This window comes from Phycodurus eques, chromosome 4, assembly GCF_024500275.1.
Source record: "Phycodurus eques isolate BA_2022a chromosome 4, UOR_Pequ_1.1, whole genome shotgun sequence".
Taxonomy (NCBI): Eukaryota; Metazoa; Chordata; class Actinopteri; order Syngnathiformes; family Syngnathidae; genus Phycodurus; species Phycodurus eques.
In genome coordinates, this window is record NC_084528.1 from 17,872,903 (window position 1) to 17,889,067 (window position 16,165).

At 41.2% G+C, this 16,165-nt stretch overlaps 1 protein-coding gene across 1 annotated transcript in view; it reads right to left on the minus strand.

The window, feature by feature from the left end:
- Positions 1–1,416: 1,416 nt before the first annotated feature.
- The window catches only part of pou2f2b (POU class 2 homeobox 2b), a 92,888-nt gene continuing 78,139 nt past the window's right edge, over positions 1,417–16,165 (minus strand). The window contains 9 exon segments of the mRNA XM_061674337.1: positions 1,417–1,854; positions 4,472–4,545; positions 5,331–5,399; positions 10,253–10,464; positions 11,803–11,979; positions 11,981–12,001; positions 14,452–14,600; positions 14,688–14,829; positions 14,903–15,055. Of these exon segments, the coding sequence (XP_061530321.1) occupies positions 1,541–1,854; positions 4,472–4,545; positions 5,331–5,399; positions 10,253–10,464; positions 11,803–11,979; positions 11,981–12,001; positions 14,452–14,600; positions 14,688–14,829; positions 14,903–15,055 (1,311 nt within the window). The 3' untranslated portion in view covers positions 1,417–1,540.

A 16,165-nucleotide genomic window follows, 5' to 3' on the forward strand; every position in this document is an offset into this window, starting at 1 on the left:
TCATAATAAGCACTAAAAGGTACAGTACGATAAAACAGCATCACAGCAACCTGACAGAAAATAAGTATTTCTTTGAAAAGAAGATTCAGTTCAGTGAGGTCGTTTGCGTTTGGTTCCATCCAGGACCAAAAGAGCTGGGCTGGAGAGGGAGGCTGGACGGGGCCCCTCCCCTATTTTTGGCCATCCACCTGTGCTACACACTTTGAGGGTGGCACCCAAAAGTTCTCCCCTCCTCCCTCCAGACACATTTGGTTGTTTTTTTTTGGTTTGCTTCGGTCAGTCCTCGGGTTGGTTGTCTCTTTTTGGTTTGGGTTTATTTTTGGTATCCTTTTATAAAAGGTGGGACGTCACGGCCGTGTGTCCCACCCTTAGCCTGGTGCGCAGTCCTTTGGGCAAAACCTACCCCGTTTTGGGTTTTTCAACTAACTTCCCGCACAGGTTGTTCGACAAACTTGCGCTAAAAGTGGTTCAACTGACTTACCCCATTTGGGGAAACTTTAAGCTGATGACCCAGTTGAGACGGTGTGGGGAGGGGGTATTGTGTCCTGGTTTGAACCCCCGTCCCGCCGTCCCCGCAGGGTGTCAAGTGTCTCGGACGAGGCTCTTGAAGAAGACCCTCGAGGCCTTGGGGGAAAAAAATGCTTTGGTTTCCATTTTGAGCGTTTAATGGCAGTCGGACGCGGACGAACGGTGCGATGGACGACGACACGGACAAACACACACGAAGTTGATTGACAAAAGGGGGAATCAAGAGGCAGCGGTCACCGATCGTAGCTTCCAATCCAAGAGTTACAGTACCTTGGTCTTCCATTTGGAGCGCACTACCAAAGGAGTGTGATGAGATGATGATGATTAAATGCGTAACAAGGCGATGCTAAGATAGCGGTAACATCTCTATGAAATGCAGGACAAACGATGTGTGTGTAGCAGTGGAGTCCTGGTCCTGGATAGCTTCACTATTTATTTACATGTCCTTTGAATAAAGCTTTTCTCTCCGTATTTTTTGGTATTTGGGATTTTGGTATTGGTATTTTTGTGTCATTGTGTGTTCCTCCTCCGCCTCCTCAGGTATATTTTTGGTTTCAAATGTCTCCTCCTCCTCTTCCTCATCGGACCCGCAAAATAAATAAATGTAAAAAATCCTCCTTTTTTTCTCCTCCTTGGTTTTCTTTTGTCATTTTTGGTTTAGGCGCTGGATAGCGGGCCTCTCTGCTCGTCTTCTCTTGCTCAGAGAGTCTTGAGGTGCCACACTGACGCTGACAAAAAACAAAAACAGAAAAGCGATCCCTCTGTGGGGCGAGATAAAGATTTTTGGTTTCGTCTTCCCCTTCCCGCCCCCTTCTCCCCTCCTCTTTCCCTCCCTCCTTCCCTCCTCTTCCATTCTGTGGGTTTTTGGCATCGGAAAGAGCAGGAGGGAAGGACGGAGAGAGCCAGAAGAAAAAGAAGAGCGCAAGAGAGAGAGGAAGAGCTAGCTTTGGTGTGAAAGTCCAGAGATGCCCGCTTCCTTCCTTCCTCCTCTCTGATTGGCCGCCCGGCGGCGTCACTCCATCTTGGGGCTGTGTGCCATTTCGCTGGACGAGCAGGAGGAGGCGGGGCTGGAGCAGGGGGAGGGGGAGCAGAGGGTGGGGCTGATGCTGCTGGCCGAGGGGGCGAAGGGTGATGGGCGTGAGGCCTTGGCCGCCACCGCGCTCAGCAGACCGGCGCCCGGGCTCTGGCCCATGTGGAGGAGGGCCGGGTGGTTGAGGAAGAGCGAGGACGCCAGGCCGCCGCCCTGGCCACCCGACGCCCCCAGCATCATCTTGCCGCCCCCCTCAAGACTGGAAAGGGGCAGCTGGCCACCACTGGCTGCCAGGGCTGAGGGAGACAGGGGGAGGAAAGGTGTTAGAAAAATATACCCCTTTGCACTTATAAAATGTGTTCTATGTTCATGCTAACCGCATACAAGCTTTTGTTTGAGTGGAGAAGGGTGCTTCTGTCGGTCTCTCTGATATTATCACTTTGCTGTGAGACAAAGCAAGATGCTTGTGAATGGGGGGTGCCAGTTGCATGAAGCAAATGATAACGACCTGTTCATTTGTGTATACAGTTGAAACCAGTTGTTTACATACACTTTATAAAAAGACGTTTTTTTGGGGGGGGGGGGGTTTTCTCACTGTCTGACATGAAAACTGACTAAACTTTCCGGTTAGTCAATTAGGATTACCAAATGCCAGAATAATAGGAGAAGGATTTTTTGGGGCAATTTTTCGTTACTTTCAAAGTCAGAAGTTTACATACAGTAAGATTACTACACCTTTAAACACTTTGGGATAACCCAGATGAGTTAATGTCTTTTGAAGCTTGTGATAGGTTCATTGACAACATTTGAGTTCATTCGAGACACACCTGTGGACGTATCTGAACTAGGTACAATACACCTGAAACACATTGCTTCTTTATGTAACATTATGGAAAAGTCAAAAGAAATCAGCCAAGATATAAGGAAGAGAATTTTGGACTTGCACAAGTCTGGCTCATCCTTGGGTGCAATTTCCAGATGCCTGAAGGTGCCACGTTCATCTGTTCAAACAATTTTACACATATATAAACACCATGGCAATGTCCAACCATCATACCGCTCAGGGTTCTGTGTCCCAGAGATGATCATGTTTTGGTCCGAAATGTGCATATCAACCCAAGAACTAAAGCAAAAGACCTTGTGAAGATGCTGACTGACGCTGGTAAAGAGCGTGTAATTATCCATCGTGAAACGAGTACTGTACCGACATGGAGAGCGCAAAGTGGCCACTGCTCAGGTTTACTTATCGTGTTATATCATTGACAGCGTGGCAACTGTTGTGAGTGGGCCGTTGTCCTGGCAACGCTGTTTCTTCTGGTCACACAAACAGCTCTTCATGCTGCAGGCAGCCCATGTCATTTGCCCTATTAGTGTGGTGCATCATGTAGCATTTCATGTACCGAGGCCCATGAGAGTGTCAATGTTTGGTTGCTGAGGTGCATATGCTGTATAACAGTGATCCAATTTTTCAGTCATTTGTGACTAATGATGCAGGGAGGAAAAGAATCACATGAGGAAGATGAACACACTCACACACACATTCACGCGACAACAACACTACTCACATGCAATGGATTTTGATGGTGTAGTTTTTTTCAATAGCAAAAGTGCTCTTTGAATGGTATAAACATTCAGGGCCACACTGAAAAAATAATTACACTGCAGGAAAAAAGTTAATTTCTAAAATGTTTTTTTTTTTAGATTTTTGAAAAAGAGTCTTCTATTCTGTAACTAGAAAAACACAAATATTATTTTGGACAGTAAGGTGGTGCGTTTCAAGAAAATAATGATATTGTTGAAAAGGAAAGATGGCATATTTTCTGCAAGTTTTGTTTTATTTTTTGTACATTTTTGGGGGGAAAAATATTTTGGGGAGAAAAAAGATGCATATTTTAGAGAATCTTTAAATTGAGTAACTAAAAAGAAAACACAAAGGGCAAAAATGTAATAATTTTTTACATTCTAAAGAAATATATAGTTTAATTTCAGGGAAACAAAAATGATACATTCCAGATAAAAGGTTACATATTTTCAGGGGAAATGTGGGGGTGGGGAAATCCCTGGAAAGTTGAGATTTGTTTTACATTTTTGAGAAAAAAAAGTTTAAAAACTACATTTTTGAGAAATTAAGCTGTAGATTTTTGAAAAATATAATTTGAGAAAATTGCTTATATTTTGATTCAAAAGTTGCTTATTTAGATGAAAAGTTGTTTATATTTCTTATGCTTTTTTTTAAAAGAAAAAAGTAGCATATTTCCAAGAAAATATTTTTACATTTTCTGGAGAAAAAAAAATGTATAATGGATTTTTGAGAAATTGTTTGAGAATATTTAAATGGTACAAAGGAGTATTATATAAAGTATAGTATAGCTATACACAGAAGAGAAAAATACACTAGAAATAAAAAGTCGGAATCCTCTGAGGAAAAAGTTATATTATCAAGATTATTTATATGTATTCCAAATAAAATTTTATTTTAATGAAAAAACACATATTTGAGATTGAAAGTTGTATATTTTCATGAGGGGAAAAAAAGAAAAAGAAATGTGCATATTTGAATTTTTTTTAAATATATGTATTTCAAGAAAAAACTTTTATTTTCAGAATTCTTTTAAAAAAAGCTGTAGATTTTTGTGAAAAAAAGTCATATGTTTGAGAAAAGTGTTTTTATTTCTAATTTTAAAAGTTGAGAAAAAAAAAAAAATCAACCTTCCCTAGGCTTGGGACCAGCACTGGGTGGGCCTGACTGGCATTTATATTTTTTGAGTAGTATAATTATTTCTTTTGTTTTTCCATGTCGCCAAAATGCTCCTTAGTAAAACGAAGCTAAATTGATGATGTTTGAAATAGACCTTGAAATCTGTGCTATCATCTATTGAGCTATTTGCCTTGAATGGTCTCTCAAACACACACCTTGTATAGTGGCCAGGGGATTGTTACCGAGGAGGGCTTGGTTCATCCCTGTGTTAACCCCCATCACAGTGTTCCTGTTGTGTCACACACACACGCACACGCAGCAGCAGAATACATGAAATGCATACATACAGACAAGCAGAGGAGAAAAGGAGGAAATAAAAAGCAAGTTTAGCAGCTTACAAAAGAAAAGCAGGATATACAGTGGAACCTCTAAAATAAAATAAAAATGTGTTTGTTTTTTCTTTGGCAGTTTTTAGCAAAGCTCAGGGTCAGAACATCATTTGTTTTTAAGTTACATGATACAGTTTGAGGCAGCACGGTGAGGCACTGGTTAGCACATCTGCCTCACAATTCTGAGGACCTGAGTTCAAATCCTGCCTCGCCTGTGTGGCGTTTGCACGTTGCTTAATAGTTATGGACAAATTGAGCAATAAATAGCATTTGACTTGAAAGGTTCCACTGCACATCCAATCAAACAGGTGAAAATAGACTTATAGACACTTAGTCATGTGTAAAAAGAACACCGAAAGGAGTAAAGAGCATTTTGGATCAAAACTGCGCAGGTCAATGTGTTCTCATGAGAATTTAGAAGGAAACCATATAAAAGGTTAAACCACAACATGCACTAACCCTAAGATAACACAAACAGTGCTTTTCTTAATAGACCACAATCTGCCACAAAACACTACATTTTGTTATCATTTCCTGAGGTAAGGGCATCTTTCAAAGCAAAAACAAAAAAGCTGTTTTTGACAGAGAATTTGTAGAAAAGCCTACTACAATCTCACAAGAACAGCCTCCTTGTTTTGAGGTTTGCATGCAGCCCGTGATGAGTGCGTGATGTGTCGTGTTTCACCTCAAGTTTGCAGTGAAGTCGGTGATGTAGCTTGACACGTCACCGTTCTTTTTACCCACACGCCACAAGCTGTGAACACATACAAATACACAAAACAGGTTGAGAAGCATTTCTTATACAGTGCTACCTTGACGTACAAATTCAATCTGTTCCGTGACAAAGCTGGTAACTCACTTTTACTTGCACAGTGATGTGCCCTGCCACCAATCGTGAAAATCCACAAATAAATGATGCAATTTCATATAGATGCCACAAAAAGGTAGCAAAGCACTTCAAATGGAGAGGATCATAAAGCACTAACACCATGCATCTTCCATGTACGCAATCATGCACCCATGTTGCATAGACTGTCTTCAGTGGTTACATTATTCAACACAAACTATGGTTGCATAGCATTACCCAGCGCCTGCATTTATCTGGGATAATTGAGTGTTTTATAACAAGGGGGGGGGGGGGGGGGGGGATTCTTAGAACAGATAAAAGGTGTGACTCTTGATTTTAGATGGATTCAACTAACACGTTTGGAAAGGGGAGAAAAAAAACGGAAAATTCTCTTGGACCAGACAACAGTGTGAAAGTGCGCGGACCAGATCACTCCAGTCTTCACACAGATCTTCAATAGATCTATGGAACTGTGCGAAGTACCATCCTGTCTCAAACACTCCACCATCATTCCAGTCCCCAAGAAACCTACAATCTCGGGTCTAAATGACTACAGGCCTGTTGCCTTGACATCTGTGGTCATGAAGTCCTTTGAACGTCTCGTACTGGACCACCTCAAGAGTGTCACAGGTCCCCTGCTGGACCCCCTGCAGTTTGCCTACCGAGGGAAGAGGTATGCGGATGATGCAGTCAACATGGGACTGCACTTCATCCTAGAACACCTCGACATTGCAGGGACCTACGCGAGGATCCTGTTCGTGGACTTCAGCTCAGTGTTCAACACCATCATCCCTGAACTCCTTTCCTCCAAGCTTCTTCAACTCAGCGTCTCGCCTGCCATCTGCCAGTGGATTTACAGCTTCCTGACGGGCAGGACACAGCAGGTGAGGCTGGGGGCGACCACCTCATCCACACGCAGCATCAGCACTGGGGCACCCCAAGGTTGTTTCCTCTCTCCGCTGCTCTTCTCTCTCTACACGAACGACTGCACCTCAGATGACACCACTGTCATCGGCCTCATCAAAGACGTTGACGAGCCTGCATATGGCAGAAAGTGGAGCGGCTGGAGCTGTGGTACAGCCGACACAACCTGGAGCTGAACACGCTCAAGACTGTAGAGATGATCGTGGACTTCAGGAGGTATCCTTCGCCACAGTTGCTCCTCACGCTGTCCACCTGCCTAGTGTCAACCGTCGAGACCTTCAGGTTCCTGGGAATTACAGTCTCTCAGGACCTGAAGTGGGCGATCAACATCAACTCCGTCCTCAAAAAGGCCCAGCAGAGGATGTACTTCCTGCGGCTTCTGAGAAAGTACGGCCTGCCACAGGAGTTGCTGAGGCAGTTCTACACAGCGGTAATCAAATCAGTCTTGTGTTCTTCCATCACAGTCTGGTTTGGTGCTGCTACAAAAAAGGACAAACTCCGACTGCAACATACAATCAAAACTGCTGAAAAGATTGTCGCTACCTGCCTACCCACCCTGGAGGACTTGCACGCTGCCAGAACTAAGACAAGATCGTGCAAAATCCTCTCGGACCCTCCACATCCCGGTTACCAGCTCTTCCAGCTCCTTCCCTAAGGTAGGCGCTACCGATCAATGCAAACTACAACTAGCAAACATTCCAACAGCTTCTTTCCTCTTGCCATCAACTTCTTAAACGGCATGCTGCCAATTTTTTTGTCTTGAGTTTGTTGTTCTGTCTCATGCACTCGCTGTAGTAGTCTCGCCACATTGCACTATTTGCATATCTGTTGTTGACCAACACTGGCCACTCATGTCAGAGTAGCATCTGCCCCACTTACACACTGACTGAGGAGTATCTGCAACATTTGCACAATCAAAATTGTCCCAGATTATCGCGCTACTAGTCACTTTAAACTGCATACACTCCTTGAAGTCTCCGCGCCCTTTGCACAATGGTCATTGCACCGGACTCTTGCTATATTAGTCATTCAAACTGCTCTAAGTGCTCGAGGACTCTGCCATCTTTTTGCACAATTGTCAAAAAAAATAAAATACAAAAAATTTAAAAAATTGTACCGGCATTACCAGATAACAAGCAACCCTTTATTGCGCAGTGACTGTTTTTGTCAATGTCTTTTGTCAATTGACTGTCTGTTGTCGTACTAGAGCAGCTCCAACTACCGGAGACAACTTCCTTGTGTGGTTTTTTTGGCCATACTTGGCAAATAAAGATGATTCTGATTCTGATTTTGATGGATTCAAATGACTTGCCAATCACATAGATTTATCCAGAGCTTCTACTAATTTGCGTTCATTTAGTTCTTTCGTGTGGAGAATAGTGAGCCTATTGAATTTTTCTAATGGAATCAAACAACTATGTGGACAAACGCATAGCTTGATCCAGGGCCTGCATTGATGCGGGTTCATTTGGGGTTTTGGAAAGAAGAAAAAAGCAAAAGAAAGGAAAGAAAAAGAAAGAAAAAAAGAAAGAAAGAAAGGTTGCGCCTGTTAATTTTCTTATGGATTTATATGCCAAGAGTCACATAGAAATACCGATATTTAATTTTTAGTATTATAATTTTTTTTGCTAATTATAATTTTTATTGTGATTTTTGTTGTGATTGTTGATATTTGATAGATTCAAATGACAATTTGGAGTCCGCAGAGTTTTCTCCGGAGCCTGGATTTATGTTACAGTACGTTTATCGCAGGGGTTACATTTCAGACCAATTGGAGTCAACGAATGAGAGTGTAGATTTGGCTGGCTGTTAACTGGCTAACCCTTAAATCACTCTGTATGTTGCGTGAGTCGGTTGGCAAACGGGAGGTCGTGTGTGTGAAAATGTGCTTGTGTTTTTTTCGTTACCTTTGTTCAATAAAGGGACTGAAAATGCCCTAACGTCTTTGTCTTCTACCCTTGACCACTGGTGAAGGAAATACAATTTATTCTAACTACCCGTGGTAGGCAATCTTAAATTAGCTAACGATGTTTACTTTACTGTAGACGTGCAGTTGTGTAACTTAAGCCAGTTTTGCAATAGGCACGTTGCACCTTTGCTTGTTTTATTAAGTGTGAAATGATCCCAAACTTTGGACATTGTCTCTTCTAAAAAAATAGAACGATGGATGCTTCCATGTTAGCAAGCTATAGAGACATCTCATATCTCCCTTTCATAGCCAAGATTGTTGTAAAAGTTGTTTTTAATCAACTCAGCAATTTCTTGAACTTAAATGGACTTTTTGAAAAATTTCAATCAGGTTTCCGAACTCATCACAGTACAGAATCTGCTCTTATCAAAGTGCTAAATGATATAAGGTTGAATACTGACTCGGGAAAGGTGTCAATTCTGGTCTTTTTGGCTCTCAGTGCGGCTTTTGAGACGGTAGATCATAATTTACTGCTGAACATGTTGGAAACGTGGGTAGGACTAAATGGAACAGTCCTTAAATGGTTCAGGTCCTACCTGGAGGAAAGGAGTTATTTTGTAACCATTGGACATGTTCAATCTGATCAAATGGCAATGACCTATGGGGTCCCTCAAGGGTCAGTTCTTGGACCCTGCCTGTTCAGCCTGTATATGCTACTCTTGGGTCAAATTCTTCAGAACTTTAATTTTGACTATCATAGCTATGCAGATGACACATAATTATATCTAGCAGTGTCTCCAGATGACTATAGTCAATTTGAGGTGTTGTGTCACTGTCTAAAACAGATAAATAACTGGATGAGCCAACATTTCCTTCAATTAAACCATAACAAAACTGAGATAATTGTTTTTGGCAATAAAGAAAACAGTATTGCTGTTAGTAAATACCTGGAGTCACTCTCTTTAAAAACCAAAGACCAAGTCTGAAACCTTGGTGTACTGATAGATTCCGACCTGACTTTCAACAGTCATATCAAATCAATTATTAAAACTGCCTTCTACCATCTGAAGAACATATCCAGAGTGAAGGCTTGTATGTGCCAAGCAGACCAGGAGAAGCTCATCCATGCTTTTATCTCAAGTAGACTTGACTATTGTAATGGTCTACTGACTGGACTCCCCCAAAAGAGCATTAAACAGTTGCAGCGCATTCAGAATGCTGCAGCTCGGGTTCTGACCAGAACAAAGAAGTCAAAGCAAATTACTCCAATTGTAAAGTCTTTGCACTGGTCTCTGCACAAGTCTCTGCTACTGGTCTATAAATCACTAAATGGTTTAGGTCCTGAATACATGAAAGAAATGCTAATGGGAAATAAACTCTGAAATCGACAGACTCAGGTCAAATAGTGGAGCACAGAGTCCAAAGCAAACATGGCGAAGCAGCATTTAGCTATTATGCTGCACACAAATGGAATAAGTTGCCAACAGAAGTGACGTCAGCCCCAAGTGTGAATATTTTTAAGTCCAGGTTAAAAACTCTTCTTTTTTCCCCATGCTTTTTAGAGCATTTGTACTTTTAAATATTTTTTGCACTGTACGCTGTTTCAATTGTACTATTTTTTCCTCTTTGTTTTAAATGTTTATAAGCTTTTTTTTCTTTTTAAAAAAATACTTTTAATCATGTAAAGCACATTGAGTTAGCTTGTGTATGAAATGTGCTATATAAATAAATTTGCTTTGCTTTTACGCACTCTTCCGTCCTGACTTGCGCTTAATGCTCTGCAGTAACAGTCCGTGTGGAAAAATAATCACTGCGAAATACTGTGATACAGCGAAAAATATGAAATACAAAATTTGATCTGTATGATATAAAAATCTGTGAAGCTGCAAAAAGTGAAGCAAGGGACGACAATTTGCGAACATCTTACCCAGTATTGAGATTGAGTGTACTGTGGCTGGCCGGGCTGGCTGTGCTGCGTGGAGGAGCAGCGGGAGGAGCAGGAGGAGGGGTCACCGGGGACGGCGCAGAGCTGGAGGTGAGGCTGGAGCCCAGGCTGGAGGTCAGGGGGCAGATGGGGGACATGGTGGTCGCCGTTGTGCTACTGAGACTGGTCACGGCCTGTGTCAGCTGGCTGCTCATCTGTCATCGAGGGGAAACAAGTGACAGATAAAAATACAATAACAATAATAAGAGCTTGAAAATCACATGATACAGCGTAAATGTTCCTTATTTTATATACATGTTGACTTTTATAGCATATCAATCAATATTTAAATGTTCCACTGTTGAAGAGCGACAGTTTCAAACTGGGGTCCAGGGAGCCCAGGGGTCCACATGCCGTACCTTTTGGGTCCGCATAATAATTACCAATAATTAATAGGTTGTATTATTTTTTTATATATATATATCTGCGATTGGCTGGCGACCAGTTCAGGGTGTACCCTGCCTCTCGACCGAAGGTACCTGGGATAGGATCCAGCACGCCTGCGACCCTAGTGTGTGTGTGTGTGTGTGTGTGTGTGTGTGTGTGTGTGTGTGTGTATATATATATATATATATATATATATATATATATATCCATTTTCTGAGCCGCTTCTCCTCACTCGGGTCGCGGGCGTGCTATCCCAGCTGTCATCGGACAGGAGGTACACCCTGAACTGGTTGCCAGCCAATCGCAGGGCACATACAAACAAACAACCAGTCGCACTCACATGCACACCTACAGGCAATTTAGAGTCTCAATTAATGCATGTTTTGGGAGGAAACCGGAGTGCCCGGAGAAAACCCACGCAGGCACGGGGAGAACATGCAAACTCCACACAGGCGGGGCCGGGGACTGAACCCGGGACCTTAGAACTGTGTGTGTGTGTACACACACACACACACACACACACACACACACACCCTTTCCAAAACATTTGAATATCATGGAAAAGTTTATAGGCAGCACGGTGGACAACTGGTTAGCACATCTGCCTCACAGTTCTGAAAATGTGCCTCTTCCCTCATTAAATTTTTACTTCAACTTCGTAATGTCACGACAACCATGGAAAAAAGCACCTTAATTCTCATAGGATTACAAGTTTTGATCCTGACCACATATGTCTTTGTTTTTTTTTCTTGAAAAAAATAACAACAATTACAGTGTATTTTACTAACATTCCAATGTATTGCTGTTGGGATTATGAAGGGGTCCTTGTAAAAAAATATTCTCTGTAAGGGATGCCTGGACCCCAAATTTTTTAGAACCCCTGCTGTAGAATATTTATGTTAACGACTAAAGCTGTTAAAAAAAAACAACTTAAAAAATGGCCGCTATAAAACGCAGATTTCCGTAATATAGCGACAGACAAGTAGACTTGTTATATAAAAAAATTTAAGTATAGCCGGGGTGGGATAGGTGAACTGCAATGCCGCAGATTGGGGAAGATTGTATTTATTTTTAAGATCAAACATCAAAGATGCCAACTGACGCACCATGTTGGAGCTGTAGCAGGGGGCCTTGTGCGCGGGCGGGGCGCTGGCAGGCTGGTTGGGCAGGGGAGGGGTGGAACTGCTGGGGTTGATGCGTTTCTCCTTCTGTCGGCGGTTGCAGAACCACACCCGGATCACCTCCTTCTCCATGATGAGCTGCTCGGCGAGCAGCAGGATCTCCTTCTGAGGTAGGCTTCTGGTTCTGCAACGGCAGTTCAGCTCCTTCAGCAAACACGGACCACTACAACATTTATAATGCAATGCTTGACTTCAGCACAAAAGTAGAAATTGAAATTTTCCTTCTGGAACTGAATGCTGAGTGATGCAAACTGAAAAAGCCCTGGTTAATACACCACAGCATTCTATAGCACCCCAAAGATGTCAAGCCATTATGCCCCCTGGGTGTGGTAAAAAGCATAAGAGCTGCATTCTTTGAATTAAAACCATCCATCCATCCATCCATCCATTTTCTGAGCCGCTTCTCCTCACACGGGTCGCGGGCGTGCTGGAGCCTATCCCAGCTATCATCGGGCAGGAGGCGGGGTACACCCTGGACTGGTTGCCAGCCAATCGCAGGGCACATACAAACAAACAACCATGCGCACTCACATTCACACCTACGGGCAATTTAGAGTCTCCAATTAATGCATGTTTTTGGGATGTAGGGAGGAAACCGGAGTGCCCGGAGAAAACCCAAGCAGGCACGGGGAGAACATGCAAACTCCACACAGGCGAGGCCGGGGATTGAACCCGGGTCCTCAGAACTGTGAGGCTGACGCTCTAACCAGTCATCCACTGTGACGCTATTTAAAAATATATAAAATAAAATATTTTAAACATTTTGGATCATTTTCTTGCATCAATGCATGTTTTTTTTTCACATTTAGTCACTTTTTAAAATGAATATTGTCACTACAAAAAACAAATAAAAGAATAAAAGTATACTTTGGTTTAACTATCGTGATTGCTGTTGTGTTAAGATAAAGCAACAATTACATTACATGAAGAAGAATTTATAAAAAGATATACAATATTTTTGGACACTAACATTAGTGTCAATGCTTGTTCCTCACCAATATTGGATACAAAACAGAGGTGCAAAAATTAATCAATTAATCATCAACTAATTAATCAACAACTACTATATTTTGATAAACGATTAATGATTCAGGCAGCACGGTGAGCCACTGGTTAGCACATCTGCCTCACAGTTCTGAACTCTGTGTGGAACTCCGGTTTCATCCCACATACCAAAAACATGCTTGGTAGATTGATTGAAGACTCTAAATTGCCCATAGGTGTGAATGTGAGTGTGAATGGTTGTTTGTTTATATGTGCCCTGCGATTGGCTGGCGACCACTTCAAGGTGTACCCCCCCCCCCCCCCCCCCCCGCCTCTCGCCCGAAGATAGCTGGGATAGGCTCCAGCACGCCCGCGACCCTAGTGAGGATGAACGGTACAGAAAATGGATGGATGGATTAATGATTCAGAGACCCTGTGTGACATAAAATTGTCCAAATCCAGTCAACAGTAAATACTCACAGATTTCTGTCATCCTCGATGAAAGCAGACTGATTATCTTCGTTGAATTAAAATAGGAAATTTGCAAAAATCTGCTTATACTTTGGAAAATGATGATCAACATTTTTGCCGGTTTTCTGACGGATGGTACACCAAACCAGTAACTGAATTATAATCAATCTGTTTGTGGATTTGTGGATGTTTGTGCACCTTCAATTTGAAATAATGTCCTGTTTTTGAATAAAGGGATAAAAAGAAAACTTTTTAAAATCTGATTCATCGATTAATAAAAAAAATAATTGACAGATTAATCAATTATTAAAATAATCGTTGCAACCCTGCCACAAAATTTGTTATCAGAATATTTGTTTAAATTAGCATTTGCATAAAATGCTTCTTCAGTAATTAAAACAATATTATTCAATCAACATTTTTATTTTAAAAAAATCAAAATCTAAAAAAAAATGTTAAATGCTTGTTTCAGAATTTACTCAATAATGTCTAATCAACAATAAAAAATTAAAATGGGCAAAAAGAAAAAATATCTATTTTCATTGAATCTAAATATTAACAATTAACAATAGCGTTAGTGTAAATACATGTCTTGGAGCATTAAATCAGAAATGTAAATGGCCAGGAAGAAAATATAAAATTAAAATAATGTGTCAGTAAATGCTTATCTCACCATTTATTCAACAATGTTTAATCACCATTATCTTTCATTTAAAATATTCAAAAAGAACATTTTAAATATTCTAATTATTTTACAATTAGCTTTACGGTGAGTTCTTGCCTCTCAGAATTTAATCAACAATGATCGTTTGGATGGATGGATGGCTAGATTGATAGATAGTTTAGAAAGATACTTTATTAATCGTGTTGGGTAAATTCATGACTCTCACAACTCACAGTCTATTGATTAATTGGCAATTAAAAAACAAAAATAACATAATTGGGAAAAATATCTTTTTTTTTGCATCATAATAATATGAATGAGAAGAATTTAAAGTTATTTATTGATCAATGTTTTTTTTCTCTCCATGTTACAATGAAACTTTTAAAAAGGAATAAAATTTCGAGCACTTTATTGAATCTTAAAATCGAAGTACTCAAACGAGGCCTGTGTCTTACCGTCAAGAAAGCACGCTCCAGGGCAACGCGTACATTGGTCTCGATGCTGGTTCTCTTCTTTCTGCGGCGGCCCGGCATGCCGTCGAAGCCCAGCGATGGCGAGGATAGCGAGCTGGGGCTGGGAAGGGTGCTGTCTATGGACATGGTCTCTGGAATGTGGGCAGTCACCAACCCACAGTCACAGTCTATCCAGCTGTCATCTAATGCATTTATACTCAAGAGGAGGAGGGTCGAACCTGCATCGTTGAGCCACTTCTCCAGCAGCGGTTTCAGCTTGCACATGTTCTTAAAGCTCAGGTTGAGGGCCTCAAAGCGGGAGATGGTGGTCTGGCTGAAGTCGTTGCCGTACAGCTTCCCCATGGCCAGGCCGACATCTCCCTGCAAGGATCGCCACGTTGACTCAGCAGAAAACACACAAAAGTACAGAGGATAGGAATGTTGACGTCCTGACCTGTGTGAAGCCCAGTTTTATGCGTCTCTGTTTGAAAGTCCGGGCGAACTGCTCCAGCTCCTCCAGGTCGCTAGGCTCCTCGGGGTGAGAGGGTACGGGGGGCACCGTGCTCAGGCCGCCCCCGCCACCGCTCACCTCCATGCTCTTGTCTCGCTGAAACAATACACCCCCATTCACACGTTAATAGTAACACATAAGGTTTCTGGAGCCTATGCCAGCTGATTTCAGGCCAGGGGCTGGCTACACCCAGGACTGGTCGCTAGCCAATCGCAGGGCACATGTAGACAAACGAAAACAAACAACCATTACACCGGGGAACAATCCAGAGTCTTCAATGAATTTAACATGCATGTTTCCGGCACGTGGAAGGAAACTGGAGTACCCGGAGAAAATACCAGACCCCGGATTCGAACAACAACCTCAGAACTGTGAGGTCGATTTCCTAACCACTTGCCGATCAACACGTAATTTAATTTAATCTAATGTCAATGTATGTATATGAATTAATCTGCATACTACATAATCAATAAATAAAATATTTATTAATTCATGTTTTCATTTAATTGAATAAATAGGATACAATATAATAGTATTTTTAAATACAAACATGATTTCAAAAAATGCTTGCTTCACAAGTTGAGAGGGGCATTTTTTAAAATTTATTTTAAAATTGTATGAATTCATAATACTGTTTTTATATTACTATATGGTAATCTAATTTTTCTAATTTTAACTATTTCATTCAAAAAACTGCATTACACAGAGATAGACATTTATTTTATGAATTGAATAAGAAACAAGTAACAATATTTGTATTGATCGATTTTACATAAATATTATAACATGTAATATAATACAATAAATGGCATTAAATCATCTGCATCACATGATGATGCAGATTGGGAAGAACATATTTTTTTTTATTTCACAAATTGAATATAAGAAAAAATAGGTTATCATTTTTATTAAATCAATTTTACTTAAATAAATATAATTAAAGTAATACAATACAATAATTGCATTAAAGCTGCATCACGTATGTTGGGCATTTGATTAATTTATTGATTAATTAAGTCCATTAATTGACTTGTATTTTTAGAATGGGAGGAGAGAAGCTCTCTAAATGTTCGGAACTCCTGTTTCCTGTTTTTGAACAGATGTTTTTTGTACAGTATGTCCGAGCTGGTGTCATTTTGTTCTTACAACAGCGCCTCCATTGATTGCAGCCAAGTAGCGCACTCCAGTTTTGCCTCAATTGAATCA